The 15,662-nt window shown below is 30.5% G+C and overlaps 2 protein-coding genes and 1 pseudogene across 3 annotated transcripts; all 3 read right to left on the bottom strand.

Moving 5' to 3' along the window:
• Positions 1 to 3,165: 3,165 nt before the first annotated feature.
• Positions 3,166 to 4,478, bottom strand: LOC114191439 (annotated as a pseudogene).
• Positions 4,088 to 8,528, bottom strand: LOC114191483 (LEAF RUST 10 DISEASE-RESISTANCE LOCUS RECEPTOR-LIKE PROTEIN KINASE-like 2.1). Of its 2 annotated transcripts, XM_028080669.1 has the most exons (4): positions 7,448 to 8,528; positions 6,467 to 6,505; positions 4,460 to 5,618; positions 4,088 to 4,171 (listed from the first exon to the last, which is right to left on the bottom strand). In XM_028080669.1, the coding sequence occupies exons 1-3, from the start codon at positions 8,466 to 8,468 to the stop codon at positions 4,495 to 4,497; spliced, it is 2,184 nt and encodes a 727-aa protein (XP_027936470.1). In that variant the 5' UTR covers positions 8,469 to 8,528; the 3' UTR covers positions 4,088 to 4,171; positions 4,460 to 4,494. The 2 variants fall into 2 exon arrangements, with proteins under 2 accessions (XP_027936470.1, XP_027936469.1); XM_028080668.1 differs by lacking the exon at positions 4,088 to 4,171 and having other exon boundaries at positions 4,193 to 5,618.
• On the bottom strand, positions 8,495 to 11,403 carry LOC114191485 (LEAF RUST 10 DISEASE-RESISTANCE LOCUS RECEPTOR-LIKE PROTEIN KINASE-like 2.1). Its single transcript, XM_028080672.1, has 3 exons — positions 10,626 to 11,403; positions 10,342 to 10,386; positions 8,495 to 9,661 (listed from the first exon to the last, which is right to left on the bottom strand). The coding sequence occupies exons 1-3, from the start codon at positions 11,335 to 11,337 to the stop codon at positions 8,589 to 8,591; spliced, it is 1,830 nt and encodes a 609-aa protein (XP_027936473.1). The 5' UTR covers positions 11,338 to 11,403; the 3' UTR covers positions 8,495 to 8,588.
• Positions 11,404 to 15,662: the final 4,259 nt, after the last annotated feature.

Genomic DNA, 15,662 nt, shown 5'->3' with positions numbered 1-15,662 from the left:
AAACTTAATTTTAAATATTTATAAAATATGTTTTTTTAAATATTTGTCGATATTTACGGATATTCGCAAGTTTATTATCATGACTATCAGAAAGTAACTATTTTAATATCTTTATATAAACGTATTGGATGTGAGTATTATATTATTTGTATTTATGGATATTCGTTAATTATAAAAAGTTAAAATTAAAATTAAAATTATATTTTATTAAATTAAAAATTGAATTAAAATTATATTTGATTTTGCATTTTTTATAATTTTATTTAAACTTAATTTTAGATATTTATAAAATATGTTTTTTTTAAATATTTGTGAATATCTATATGTATCCATGAGTTTTAAAATATCTGTGAATATTTTTTAAACGGGTATCCATACGAATATCAAGACGGATAGCGGATAAATTTTTTTGTCGTAGGTCGAGTTACAGATAAACACTATCTGTGTTCAATCCGATCTATTATCATCCTTAACCACGTCTAAGAATAGTTTGAAAGTTTTTTTTTTTTAATTTATGCATAGTTATTAATATACTTCGATTATACCATATTAACATGCTGTGATTATAAAATGAGTTCATATTACTAGGTACAAAATGAGTTCATATTACTAGGTACAGTTAGGAAAACATTTTAGGTTTATTATCTTGGGTCTTTTTCTTTTTTCATTTCGATCGAAAATTGTCTTTCTATGTTTTAGTTTATTCTTATATTTTTATTTGTACTTTTTTTGTACTTATACACGTATAGTATTTAGTGAAATGTTGATACTCTCATGCAATAGTGCATCACATTAGTATACGTGTGTTGGTGTGACATTGTGGTAAAGTGTCACGTTTGTATTTTTATTAATTGTGACATGTTAAGACAACAAAGAAATAAAACCACACTATTCAAATTAGAGTTATTAAAACAGATAATTCGGTCCGACCCGACTCAATCCATCATGAGTTGATGATTTAGTGAGTCAATCCAACCTAGTTCACTTTTTAGCGAGCAAAAAAAATTCGAACCCGATCTAACTCACTACGGGTTGGCGAATTAAACGGGTTGGCTCACGGGTTCACTTAATTTAAAAAAATACAATTTTTTTTTACTTTTTTTCATTCAAAACTAAATTATAGTTATAATTAAAATCTAAATAAACTTTAATACAGTCCAACTACAAACCAAAATAAAAAAAATACAAATTATTGATGTGTTGGCTAAAAAAACTAACATAACCCAAATATAAAGCCCAACTTAATAAAAAACACTTGTATGATCCTTTTATCTACGGGTTGGTGAGCCAACCCGACTCACCACGGGTTCAACCCGGATGAGCCGGGTTCTAAATGAACCAAGTCAAAAATAAACCCGTATTGAAATTTGTAAAAAAATTTCAACGCAACCCAATCCAAATCTATAGTGAGTCGGATTGACTCGCGAATTGTAATCCATTTTTACGTCACTAATTCAAATTATAATAATAAAATTCGTGTAAAAGTGACAAGTTAATATTTTGTTGATTTAATTTGAAGAAATGAATGGAGTGGCAGAAGATAAATCTGGGATCCAAGAGTAAGTTGAATTATAGTATAATAGATGGTAATGAGCTTCACATTTTGGTTTTGGAGTTACTTGCACGTGTTGGCCCATCTCAATGAAGCATTAAATACTTCTCTTTCTGCAATTCTTCAGCGTTTTCTTCTTCTCAGTCCTTTCTCCGTCAAAATCTTCTTCATATTTTTTTTGCCCCTCCATGGGGAACTTCACTTTTTTTTATATTGCATAGCTTTGCATCGAGAAATGAAGAGTGGAGGATCAAAAACGGAGTTCAAATGGTATAAATAAAGGTCAATATGACAGAGACAGATCTTGGATTCAGCTGCGAAACACTTATTTATTTAATCTTCTGAACTAATACTCAATTATTCATTTTTTATTGCTAATTGGTAGAAGAATTGTTCAGAACTGAGGTGATCTGTGAGAAGCTACCTCTCTCTGTAATCCGTACTAGAACCTGCTACTGACACCCATGGCTTACTCTATCATGCCAAATTAATAAAAAATACGTTTCTAATGTACATTTCACATGACCAATCGATTAAAATTTAAAACAGTATTATTTAAATAATTCTCTCTAAATTTAAGGAACCTTTATATGTATAACTTATATTAACACAACATTTTTGTTTATAAATAATTATTATACCCAATTTTCATCGGAGATGTTCTCACACGTTTCGTACCATTTAATTTGTGTTTAGAATACTTGAAATAACTTTAAAAATAAAAGTGAAAGAGATATAAGATAGTTAAAAGTGATATTGTTTATCTGAAATGAGACAGAGCAGGAAAAAATGGAAAATTTAGGTGATTACGTATTTAATAGAAAAGAAAAGAAAATTCTTTATGTATGACTGTTATATTCATGGATTTTATTTTAATTTTTGTGTATAACTATCACATGTTTAAATTATTTACATAATAAAATATGTAAGAATGATAATATGATGATTGCACTCGATCTGTTAATAAATAAGTATTAAAATATTTATTATCTATAAGTAATAAATACTTATAGTATTTTATGAGTATTGTATCGTTAAAATACACCTGATATAAAGATAAATATTTTTGTTATCCTCGATATACCGTTATAAAATACACTGATTTTAGATATTAAAAAGTTTTAATATATTTTAAATTGTTAAAATTTATATATTTTGAAATGTAAACCACCCTAAAATAGAAAATACAAATTAGTAAAGACACAAAACCACTTTGGAAAGAAGTCTTGGAAGGAAGCAAGACTTGATCGAAGCTTTTTAGATTTTTTAGCCCAAGGCAGCTCGGTCACTGTATCTTATATTATTTTGTAATTGCTTCTTGCACCTCTGCAAATTTCAACCTTCATCCCCTCCAAAGGTATGAAATGTTATAATTTAATTACCCTTGTAGATTTTAAAATATCCCTACTATTTTTGTGTTTTCTTCCCGCTTTTTTTCCTTTCCCATTAGTACATTGCAGTGTTACATTCTCCCTTTCCCTTCTCCTGTCATTTCATTACAAAGTTATTTCTTTGTTCTTTTCTCTCTTTTTTGTTTTCCTCAGACTTGGGTTATGAATGATTTTACTGCAGACGAGTGTTGCGGATCGTTACCACCACTCAGGTAAAAATTTACTTTTTCTTTTTTTTACTTTCCCGATTAAAGATTCCAGAACACATCTACCTCTTTCTCCTGAAAATACTGTTACACTTTCCAGATAGATCTTTCCTAAACTCATTCACCTTCACTTCATTCTGGTTGTTAAATTATTCTTCTGAATAGTTGAATTCGAAAATACACTTTGCACATCCACATCTATTCTGATCATTTGTTCCAAAAGCATGTTTCCGGAACACGTATTCCGGTAGCTTCAACTTCGACACCGTCTCTAATTTTGACAAATCACCACTACCTCCACCAAAGTTTGCCGGTGAAATCTTTCATGTTACAATTACCACCACAAACCACTGTCTCCATGAATGATATCACTTTCAAATAAAATTCTCCCAATAATAAAGTTGAAATTTCAAAAAATGAGAGGTGCGGCTTCATGGCATGCACGAAGCTATTGTTTCGCTATTCCCAAATATTGAAACCATACTTTCTTTTCTGGTGCAAATTTTTGCTAGACCAAAATCTGAAATCTTAGACTTGAAATTCTCATCCAAGAGAATGTTATGAGGTTTTATGTCAAAATGTAGAATTCTTATATTGCAACCCTTATGTAGGTATCGTAGTCCTCGAGCAACACCAATTGCTATATGGTACAGCATTTGACAGTCCAATTCATTATCTGTCAATAGGGCATTTTCTTCCAAGATAAACTTCTCAAGCGACCCATTAGACATAAACTCATAAACCAAACCCCCTTTAGAACCTTCATAACAGAACCCCGAAAGAGTGACAATGAGAAGTTCTGCTGATACTTGCAATTTCATTGGTGAATTCCTCGTCTTTATCTTTCAATTCATTTAGGATCTTCACTGCACCATCACGTCCATCATGGAGTTTTCCTTTGTATACACTACCGAACCCCCCTTGGCCTAATTATTTGTGAAGGAGTTGGTCACTTTCTTTATCTCTGAATAACGATACCTCTTGGTTTGAAGGGGTCCATGCCTTTCCAAAAAGAGCTCAATCCGTTGATTGATTAGGGTTGTTGAAGATTTATATGACAAAGAGATAAGATAAGTTAAACAATATATAAATTGGGACAAACCTTACAAATTGAGTCAATCTTAAAAGACTAAACAAATAAACTGCAATCAATATTGAGTCAATCTTAAAAGACTAAACTGCAAGGGACAAAAGGTACGGAAATTGTTCTCTAATTAAATTTAAAATTTGATTTTGATAATTTGAATCTTATCAAATACATGGTATATCATCAAAAAACAACATATGTAAACAAGATTTAATGAGCCAACCTGATAATACAGGAGACATATGTTGCAGAAACTAATCAGTACTCAGAAGGATATGTAGTGTGAGACGTGCAGTTGGTGTGATCAGAGGAACTAGGAGGAGATCTTGGAGGTGAAGAGAGATAAGGTTTTGGTGGTATTTGCAACACCTCCAAGCTTCCTTCCATCATATCTACCACTCTACTCATTGCTGGCCTATTTGATGGGTCTGTCTGAATGCACCACAAGCTCACAATAATCAACTTTCGTATCATTTCTCTATCACTTTCATTTTTTATGCTTCGCAGTCTAGGCTCCTCATTCAGCTCAAGACGCTTGTAAACCCACTGTGGAAAATATACTTCACTTGAACCTTCACCTTCAACATTCTTATTCATCTTTGCCCCCACCATTTCCAAAACAACCATTCCATAGCTATATACATCAGATTTATGAGAAACACCTCCAAAATTTCTAGAAAATACCTCAGGAGCAATGTATCCTGCAGTTCCCCTAGTTCCCAATAAGGACACAATACTTTCCTTTTTCTGACATATCTTAGCCAATCCAAAATCTGAAATCTTAGGACAGAAATCCTCATCAACCAATATATTGTGAGGCTTTATATCAAAATGCAAGATTTTAGTGTTGCATCCTCTGTGTAAATACTCTAATCCTCGAGCAATGCCAATCGCAATATTGTAGATGGTTTTGCAGCTTAATCGAAGGCTAAGCTTGCGTGGATCCTTGTCTTCATATATGAACTTCTCAAGGGATCCATTAGGCATGTATTTATATATTAGAGCTCTTTTAGAACCTTCCTGACAGAATCCTAGTAAACTAACAATGTTAACATGAGAAGTGACACTGATGCTGGCAACCTCGTTGATGAATTCCTCACCGTTACCTTTGGAGTCGTTTAAGACTTTCACTGCCACAAGGCTTCCATCGTTTAATTTGCCCTTGTAGACGCTACCATAGCCTCCTGCACCCAATTTGTTTCTGAAGGAGTTGGTGGCCTTCTTTATCTCTGAATAACTGTATCTTTTGGCTGCAAGATGACCGTGGGTGTTCAGAAATATCTCAATGATCTGGTGGCTGGGGTTTTTCTTGTTGTAAAAGCGTCTTCTAATGCGCCAGCCACCCAAAACTATAACTCCGAGTGCTCCACTCACGCATGCAACTGCACAATTTATATATAACAGTTTAGTACACTTAAGGAGAGAACAAAAATAGATTTATCATATGATGTAATAAGAAGAGAGAGATAGAAAAAAAAATCTAGTATGTAATAAGTGTAAATAAAATCAAGATTATATATAATGTGATAAGAAGAGAGATAGAAAGAAAAAGAAAAATTAAGTATGTAACCGTGGAGGGAACGATCGACCTCATCATTCTCGTCCCGATTCCGACTCGATAAATATTTATTATAAAACGGTAAGTTTCATTAAATATTTGTCATGGGTAAAGGTGATGAGCAAGGAATCTGAGCAGGATTTGGGTAGAGCAGGATCTAAACCGAATAAGGAATCCAAACAAAATTTGGACTTAGCAGGATTTGGTTGAACAATGAATCCAAGCAGGATTTTGACCGAACAAAATCTAGACTGAGTTTCTTGATAGAGAATTAGGATAGGATTATTGGATATCGGGAAGATTCCCGACTTTGGGGGAGAGTGGGTAATCATGTAAAACTTCTCTTCTTCTATAAATAAAATACTCACTTCTCTTGCTAAGGGGAAAAATTATTTTGATCTTAGTGTTTTTAAGTTTACTTACATGGAGAAAGTTCTTTTTATATTTTATCTTTGATAAAAAAAATAAATAAAGAAATTATCTACTAACTTGAGTAGAGAACAAAATTTGTTCTTGATTTTATTTTCCTCAGATAGAGACCAGAACAATATATATAAACTATTCCTATTTAAAATAATTTAATTATTGCTCAATTGACAATTTTTTTATATAACGAAAATAAACACTGTACATAATGTTATTAGTTAAGGGTCGAAGGAATTTATTACTTACCTGCTATCACTATAAGACGAGTTTTTGTTGGTCCCTTTCCTGAAAATTGAAAATAATAAAAATTACAAAAACATGCAAATACTTCTTGATTAGCACAGCAACATAATCAGATAAAGAAACAAATTATTCTAAAGAATAAATGCGAAATCAATTAACATTTAAATGATAAAAATAATATTAATATAAACAAAATTATAAAGTAGGGTTACACTAAAGTTACTTGAAGAATGTATTTTAAAGTCTTAAATACTTTTTTCATCCTCACTTTCGTAGTGTTGGTTGCGGATGGTCCTCATTTTCACATAATGTTTAAAATGATCATCATTTTCGCAATTCGTGTTTTATTTGTTTTTTTTCTGTAATGCCGTTTAAACTAGTAACTGAGCACTGTACATGTGACACTGTTTGCATTACGTTGCATTGGTGTACTTACAGTGCTCCGTTATTGATTTAAACGACGTCACAGAAAATGACCAAATAAAATAAAAATTGCGAAAATAAGGATCATTTAAAACATTCGATAAAAGTGAGGATCATTTTAAACATTCTATCAAAATGAGGACTATCCACAATAAACACTACAAAAATAAAGACGAAAAAGGTATTTAAGTCTATTTTATAAAAGATTTGACATTACTAAAAAAAACTTATTCAAACACTGCATACCAAGTCAAACGAGCTTTTGAGATAAGAAAGGATAAAATAAAAGCTAGCTCAAACAATAATGTTCTTACATATCAAAACATTTGTAAATCTTCTTAAAATAAATCAAATCTCAAAAACATCTTATTCTAAAATGTTTTAATATTATTGCAATATTTTATTATTAACACCAATATTATAAGACTTCGACATCCCACACAGCGACGGTGGTAGAAACCAGGATTTTTTTTTCAAATTACAAAAAAAAAAGGGATTTTAATGTTAAAGGATGAAAACAAGTTTAATGGATTCTTGTATCATGTAATTGAGGGAACGAACCTTGGTCACAGTAAAACATTCCGGTGTTGTCAACTCGACATTGGCCTCCATTAGCATACAGACACCTAGAACAGTTCTGAGACAATTCTATTCCAATTTCGATTTCGAATGTAACGTACTTGAAAGGATCATTGGGATCAAGATCCACAAACCGAACGTCCAAGTTCGTAGGAAGCTGAACCATTGTACATCCTTTGAGATGAGTGTAGCTGGAAGAAGGGTCGTTGTCCACCACTGAATATATTGTTTCGTTTCTGCAAATTGCGGAGTTAGAAACAGAATTGTTTGGTGCAGCACCGAGGGCGGGGTTACATCGGAGTACGTCTACGTAATGATTTAAAGGAGAAGTCTTAGCCAAAGGCGAGCTCACAGTGAAAGTATAGTTCTGATTGAAGGCTTCACAACTTCGTTGTAGCAAAAAGTCTCGGAGTTCATCGTGTTGCACGGTAATCGTGAACTGCTCTAGCTTCAGAATATCAAACCATTTATTGTTGTTTTTTATGGTTTTTTTGGCCCCTGGTTCGTGGTCATCACAGCCATGTATCACCAATATTCCACAGTCTCGGTGACGCGTGTCGGTGAAAGGAAAACTGATGTTACCGAGATCGCCGCAGTTAATCAAGGAAGGACAGCTGCCACCCAATACTGCTTGTACTAGCCATGCCATCAAAACGACACCAAACACATGAAGTGCAGCCATCTTCGGGTTCCTTCTTTCTCGAGAGTGCTTTGTAATGGCCTCCTCAAAGAAAAGTCGTGAAGAACAGAGGAAACAGAGGTCATCACGGAAATGTTCGCAAGAGACAAGCAAAGAAAAACAACCAAATGATGTGTTATTTTCAACCACCGACTTTGGCATGCAGCCGTTTCTGACTGAGTCAACATCCAACAATATTGTTATTACATTGAACCTAAGATCAAACCAGTTTAAAAGTCTATTTTTGTCGAGTTTATGCGGCGGCAAACTCAGAAAGTAATCGTAGTTGTTACTGTATAACTTCCGGTAAATCACTGCAACCATCACAATTATTGCTCTATTTTAGAAAGTAAAACACAAAGAAGCAGAATAGAGTCGATATAAATTTGAAATACTGTAACATTTACTTCATCTTATGTAGTATCCTAGCTCACAAGTCACAAATTACAATGTCTCACTTGATAAATGGATGGGAGAAGTTGAAGGAGAAGACAATAAAGGTTTGGGTGGAATCTGCAATAACTCAACTTTGCTTTCTAGCATTTCCAACACTTTACTTATGGGAGGTCGGGCTGAAGGATGAGTTTGTATGCACCATAAGCCCACAATTGCCATCTTTCTTACCAATTTTTCATCACTTATATTTCGCATGTTTTGTAAACCAAGTTCCTGTTTTGATTCAAGACGACTGTATATCCAATCGGGAAAGTAAATTTCACTTGAGGGGTCTAGCCCAGTCACAGTGTTCTGTCTTCCTCCAATCATTTCTAAGACCATCATTCCATAACTGTAAACATCTGATTTATGTGAAACTACACCAAAATTTCTGGAAAAAACTTCTGGAGCAATATAGCCTGCTGTTCCTCTAGCACCAAATATTGACACCATACTTTCTTTTCTGGAGCAAATTTTTGCCAGACCAAAATCTGAAATCTTGGGATTGAAATTCTCATCCAACAGAATGTTATGAGGTTTGATGTCAAAGTGCAAAATTCTAGTATTGCAGCCTTTATGCAGGTATTGTAGTCCTCTAGCAACACCAATTACAATATGATACAACATTTGATAGTCCAATTGATGATGTGTGATTAGAGAATTTTCTTGATAGATAAGTTTTTCAAGTGATCCATTGGACATAAACTCATAAACCAAAGCTCGTTTAGAACCATCGCAACAGAACCCCAAAAGCGTAACAATGTTAACATGAGAAGTTCTGCTAATACTAGCAACTTCATTGATGAATTCCTCTCCGTCATCTTTTAATTCGTTTAGGATCTTCACTGCAACGTAACGTCCATCCTGTAGTTTTCCCTTGTACACACTACCGAATCCTCCTTGGCCTAGTTTGTTTCTGAAACAGTTGGTCACTTTCTTTATCTCAGAATAACCATACCTCTTAGTCTGAAGGGCTCCGTGTTTTTTCAGAAAGACCTCAATCCGTTGATTGGTTGGATTTTGCTTCTTCCTTCTTGTACGGTACATCTTGACCATCGCTAGCAGTAAAACAACTGTAACAGCTGTACAGGTTTTTCGTATCAGAGATTGTTTAAAAAGAATTAGAAAGAAAAGCTATACAGAGAAACATGATGATTTCGGTTATACATAGGATTAAAGAATTTAAACTAAGCAATAACTAATTAAGATACAAAGAAAGCCTAAACTCAGTAGATTGACAGCTAATTTTGATATTATGGCTGCTTTAAAGACCAGTTTGCTAATGGTTTTCAGCTTTTAGTAATCAAGAACAATAAAGAGCTTGAATAATGCTAAAGTCTTATAATGCCTAGTTTTTGATGCACTTTGATAAGGAAGCAATGTGAACAGACAAATAATCTAATTCCAACTTTTTGATAAACGATCCTTAAGTACGACACTCACTGGTTAAACTTTAAGATATGATGACTTGTATCATTGTTAACTATTTAGTGTTGTATATGAAGAAAGAAGAGAATACTCTACCATTACAACAAACTCACACATATATTAAGAAGCCCCAACATTACTTTTGTAAAGTTATAAAGACTGAGCACATTTATTTAGTAAGTGGTGTGTTAGTAATCGAAAACACTAAACTATGTTACCAAAAGTAATTTATTTTAATTAAAAAGTAAATAATAACAAAAGAACATAAAAAAAAAGAACTTTCTCAAATTCTAATTTATACCAATTAAAAGGAAAATTAATCTATATGCATTACCTAATGCGAGTCCCAGTACCATTTTCGGAACCCAGCTTCCACTCCCTGCATATGTTAGAATACAGTTAACAACTATTTTGGATAGAATTATTGAAACAAAATCAATCGTTAAAATTAGCCTTCGAATAAGAACACGAATACAGAGCAACTGTTTAGGCTCTAATTTTACTTAGAGTTTAGGGTATCATCTACCTTTTGCTAATTCAAGGTATCTGCTAAATTTATATATCAGATAGAGTATACTGTATATGTAGGTGTTAAAAATGTATAATATATCTGAATACCTGTGGCGCAGTAGAATTTTCCTTGAGTGTCAAGTAAACATCGTCCTTTTCCATGACGAAGACAACTTTCACATTGATTAGATAACTGAACTTCAATAGCGATACTACTTGTTAGAAATTGAAAGGGGTCGTCGGTAGGAATTCCTTCTACAGGAAGCTGAGTGGTTGAGCATGGTGCTAAAGAGCTGGGCCACTGGAAACCTGGAAGAGTTAGTGCATTTGGAGGGCCATAGATGATTTCGTACTCAGAACAGTTTGAATATTTATAAAAATCCTTTGAAAGGGAGGGCTTGATTGAGTGATTGCATCTGAAGATGGTGATATTATATTTGATGCTGAAAGAAGCTAAAGGAGAGGTTTGAGGAAGAGTAACATTCTTGCTGAACGCTTTGCAACTTCTGTTACTCAAATAACGTTGTTGTTTATCATCTGCGATAATTATGGTACGAGGTTCTACCTTTAGAACAGAGTACGAGGTTGATGGGGAGGTGCCTAGTTGGATAGTTTTGGGAGCGGAGGGAGAAAGTTGTTGACAGCCATGTATGGCCAATAGGCCGCAGTGTTGTTGCTCAGTGGTTGTGAAAGGAAACTGAAAGTGGCCAAGAAATCCACAATCAAAAGATGGTGGACACTTTCCTTTCTGAGCTGAAACAATAAGCACAAGCTGTGACAAATAGACTATGAGCAACTTCAAAACAATAACCCAGATCATTATTTCAATCTGCAAAGTAAATATGGTAGAATTTTTTAAAAACAATAAACGGCATTCAATGCCCCCTTTTCTAATTAGAGGTGGCGACGGACTTCAAAAGTTTAGAGTTAAGAACAAATGCCGTAGTAAGTTGTGATGCATATTGTTTTTCAAAGTGTCCCCAAAGTATCATCATTTTGAAGTAATTGAGACGCAGTTAACTTCGAAAATGACAGGCAGAAAATAGTTCTACTTAAATTGCGATTTTAATTCATACAAATATTCTTTTACGCTGTTAGTAGTAAGGAAAACAAGATAAATGGATGAAACAATAGTGAAAGGGCCTGTCGTGCTACGACAGTCAGTCATCCCTAAAGAAGTCCGCATAATGAATCCAGGGAAGATCTTGTACCAATTTAGGGTACATTTAGTCAATATTAAATACAATATGATTACAGCTGCTTGTTTATGTTTATAAAAAATAGGGTAAAATACTTCTTTTATTCATGTTTTTGTTGAAAAATTTCAAATAGGTTCTAAGATTTTTTTTAGTCTCAATTAGGTCCATATTTTTTAAAATGTGTAACAATATAAAGTTAACAGTGTTAAAGATGTGTCACGTGTCAGCTCCACATTTTTTTGAATTTTTTTGAATTTTTTTAAATTTTTTTTTTAAATTTTGAATTTTTTTTTAAATTTTTTGATTTTTTTTTTGAAAATTATGTATGCCACGTGTCACGTTTGTGGGTTAAATGCAGATTAGTATATTCTTGACTCTTTTTATTTTATTTTTTATTTTTTTAAATTAAAAATAGATTAATTAAGTAATTAATCTATTTTTAATTTAAAAAAATAAAAAATAAAATAAAAAGAGTCAAGAATATACTAATCTGCATTTAACCCACAAATTTGATTGTTTGAATCTCAATTTGGTTCATATTTGTTATTTTTATTACATTTCAGTCCATTTTTAAAATTTTTTTTTAAATATATTTATTTTAACTTTTTACAAAATTGTTTTAAAATTTTATATTTAAATTTATAAAATTGTTAATTTTAAACCAACTCTAACATTTGTATATAAATTATTTAAAACAATTTTGTAACAAGTTAAAATAAATATTTTAAAATTTTAAAACAAAATATAAAATAAACTTAATATTATTAAAATGTTTAATAAAAATATCATTATAAAATTTATATAAAAGTTAAATTTGATCTCAATTTGAAAATGATGAAATTGAAAATTAAAAAAAAATGGACTGAAATATAATTAAAATAACAAATATATGGACCAAATTGAGATTCAAACAATGACTTGATATGTGTCACCTTACTGATTTGACACGTGGCACAATATTAATGTGACACGTGGCATGAATAATTTTCAAAAAAATATTAAAAAAAAAATTAAAAAAAATTCAAAAATTCAAAAAAATGAGAAGTTGACACGTGGCATGCCCTTAACACCGTTAACTCTATATTAACGCAATGGGCCTAATTGTTACACATTTTCAAAAATATGGACCTAATTGAGACTAAAAAAAATCTTAGGACCTATTTGAGATTTTTCAACAAAAACATGGGTAAAGGAGTATTTTAACCTAAAAAATAAGGCGGTGTAAAATATTTTAAATATAATTCATAGTAATTTAAATTTATATTATTTTAATTCTATATAAATATTTTGTTTTAATTTAAAATTATATTTTTAAATTGTAAATTTAATTTATTTAATTTTTAATTTGATTTTTATATTCTTTTCAATTATTCTATTAGATTTTATGTCCAATAAATCTAATAATTAGATATATTGAATTTAATGTAATTAATAAGAAAAAATCAATCTATATTTAAAATATTTTAAATAAATTAAAAAAAATCTAAATCTAATTTAATAAATATATATATCCTATCTATTTTATCTTTATCCAATTTATATTTTATTAAATCTAAATTAAATTTTAGAAAACTCCAACTCATAAACGACTCTCTATCTATCAAGTGACAGGATTTAATAATTAGGTAATCAGTATACATTTAAACTTAACTATATATGCATGATGTTCTAGAATGCTTGTATGTTCCTACGTGACATTTTGTGAGAAAAATATTTGTAATATTTATAAGACTTGCTTTTAAGATGATTCTTATACTATTTATTTTTCAATTGAAAGTATATGTAACTATTTAATATTTTTGTAATTAATTATTCACAAATATTATGAATGTTTAACATAATAAACTAATTCTTTCTTATTAATTGAAAAAGATAAAAGCACACTTTCATCATATTAGATACAAATTAGACATGAGTAAACAAATCAGTTCAATCAATCCTAGATTATTTATTTGTTATCATTTTTAAATAAATAATAGTAATAATAATAATAATAAATATTTCTAACTTTACTAACATAATTTTAAAAAATAAATAAATTCATTGATTTTATTAATTGTAATAAAGTGGTTAAAATATTTTTATTTTAAGACTTTTAGTTCTATCCTAGAATAAATACACATGTTTAAACAAATTAAACGCTGAGGATGAACAGACATGATAAAGACATTAAGTAGTGTTGTTTTGAACTTTGAAAAAAGAAAATAAAACTCTTCCCATTACAAAAATTATTATTTTTATTGGAATATTAATGGTTTTAAAAATAATAATAAAAATAAAGTAAATGAAATTATAACTAATTAGTCTTACCAAAATTTTTACAAATTTAAAGTCAACATATATAATAGATAGCACCAAAATCGTTGGTGTAAAAGAAATAAAAAATAATAATTATAAAGATAGAAAGTTTTTATAAAGAAATCTATTGACATATTTGATAAACAAAATATATATATAAAAGAAATTAATAGGAGAACAATATAGAATGATAATAATTTGGTACTAATAAATTCATAGTGTACAATAATAATTGTTAAGTGAAGACAAAGATATTAAATACATATTGAAATAGCAACTAGGAATAGACAATGAAATTACTTAACTTTTGTCGTAATCTGAATAAAGGAGAAGAGGAGTGTTGCGTTGAGGTGTTGCACCAAATCTTACTATGAACATCAACATATTATAGAGTTATAATTAGATTTGTTTGAATACGAGTTTATAATCTCTAATCTTCTCCTAACCAATTAATTTGTTGTTGACTGAAATGATTATTATATTAATTTGATTAGTTGAAGAGCAATCACTCAAATAGTATGTATTTGTAATCCAAATTTATTGTATAATTAGTATTTAATGGTGATTAAGCTCTTGCTTAAATTAAAGATGCTTAAGAAATCTTTTTGACTCCAATAAATATTCTAATAAAAGATATTTTGTTTGAACTTCAAGTATCTTTGGGTTGGAAAATGAGTATGGAAGACTGAGTCTAATCCTGTCATTAAAGTGTGGATATGTAGTCAAGGTTCTCCTTCACCGTGTGCTAATCTGCTTCAAATTGTTTTGTTCTTCTATGGAGCCGTTCAAAAATCATTTTCATATCCTCGTTGGTGTTCTATTCAATCACATCAAAGTTCTTGTCATATTTTCTGAGTACGTGTATATAAGCATCTTTAACGTTTTCTAGACCCTACCAATGCTATTTTAGATTACACTTCTTATTAACAAAGACTTGCTAATTAAGTAGGATATATACAATAACTGCTATGGAACAACCAAAATAAAAAATAAGAGACTTATAACCGATGAAACATAGTTGACTTTGGCTTACATAATTGGTTTTGAAATATGTTACCTCTTTTATATTTTACTTTTACTTGTTAAATATATGTTTATATATAAATATTAATGATGCTATGCTGTTTATTTGTTGATAGAGTACTTTTTTATTATGTTGAATTTAAATTAATTATATCTCTCAATTTGTTCTGCATGTGTGATTCTTAAGTTGAAACTATTTTGTTATTCATCAAAATTTAAAATTGGTATGTACATTTTGGACAATATTTTACTTTCTGTTAATTTAAGGTTTTTTATATTTAATTATATTTTAACTTTTAATAATATTAAAATATAGTTATTTTATTATTTTATTATTTTTTTACCTTTTTATATGTGTTAGAAATAAATTATTAATTACAATTGTATATAATAATCATGAATAATTTTATCCTTTAAATAAAGTAAAATTATATTAATAATTGTTTCGGGTATAGGGACCAATTGTCTATCTCCAACACTCAAATTACTCCTAAGTCCTTTCTTTCGAAGTTCTCCTCTGCTTGTTGTTTCGTTCTTTTTCCTGTTCGATTTCCTTACTCCTTCCCGCTCGGTTGGTCGGACGATCGATGCAACTATTTAAGAGCCTCCGATGCTTAAGTCAGTT

Source organism: Vigna unguiculata, chromosome 7, assembly GCF_004118075.2.
Source record: "Vigna unguiculata cultivar IT97K-499-35 chromosome 7, ASM411807v1, whole genome shotgun sequence".
NCBI lineage: Eukaryota > Viridiplantae > Streptophyta > Magnoliopsida > Fabales > Fabaceae > Vigna > Vigna unguiculata.
This window is presented reverse-complemented; position numbering and strand designations above follow the sequence as displayed.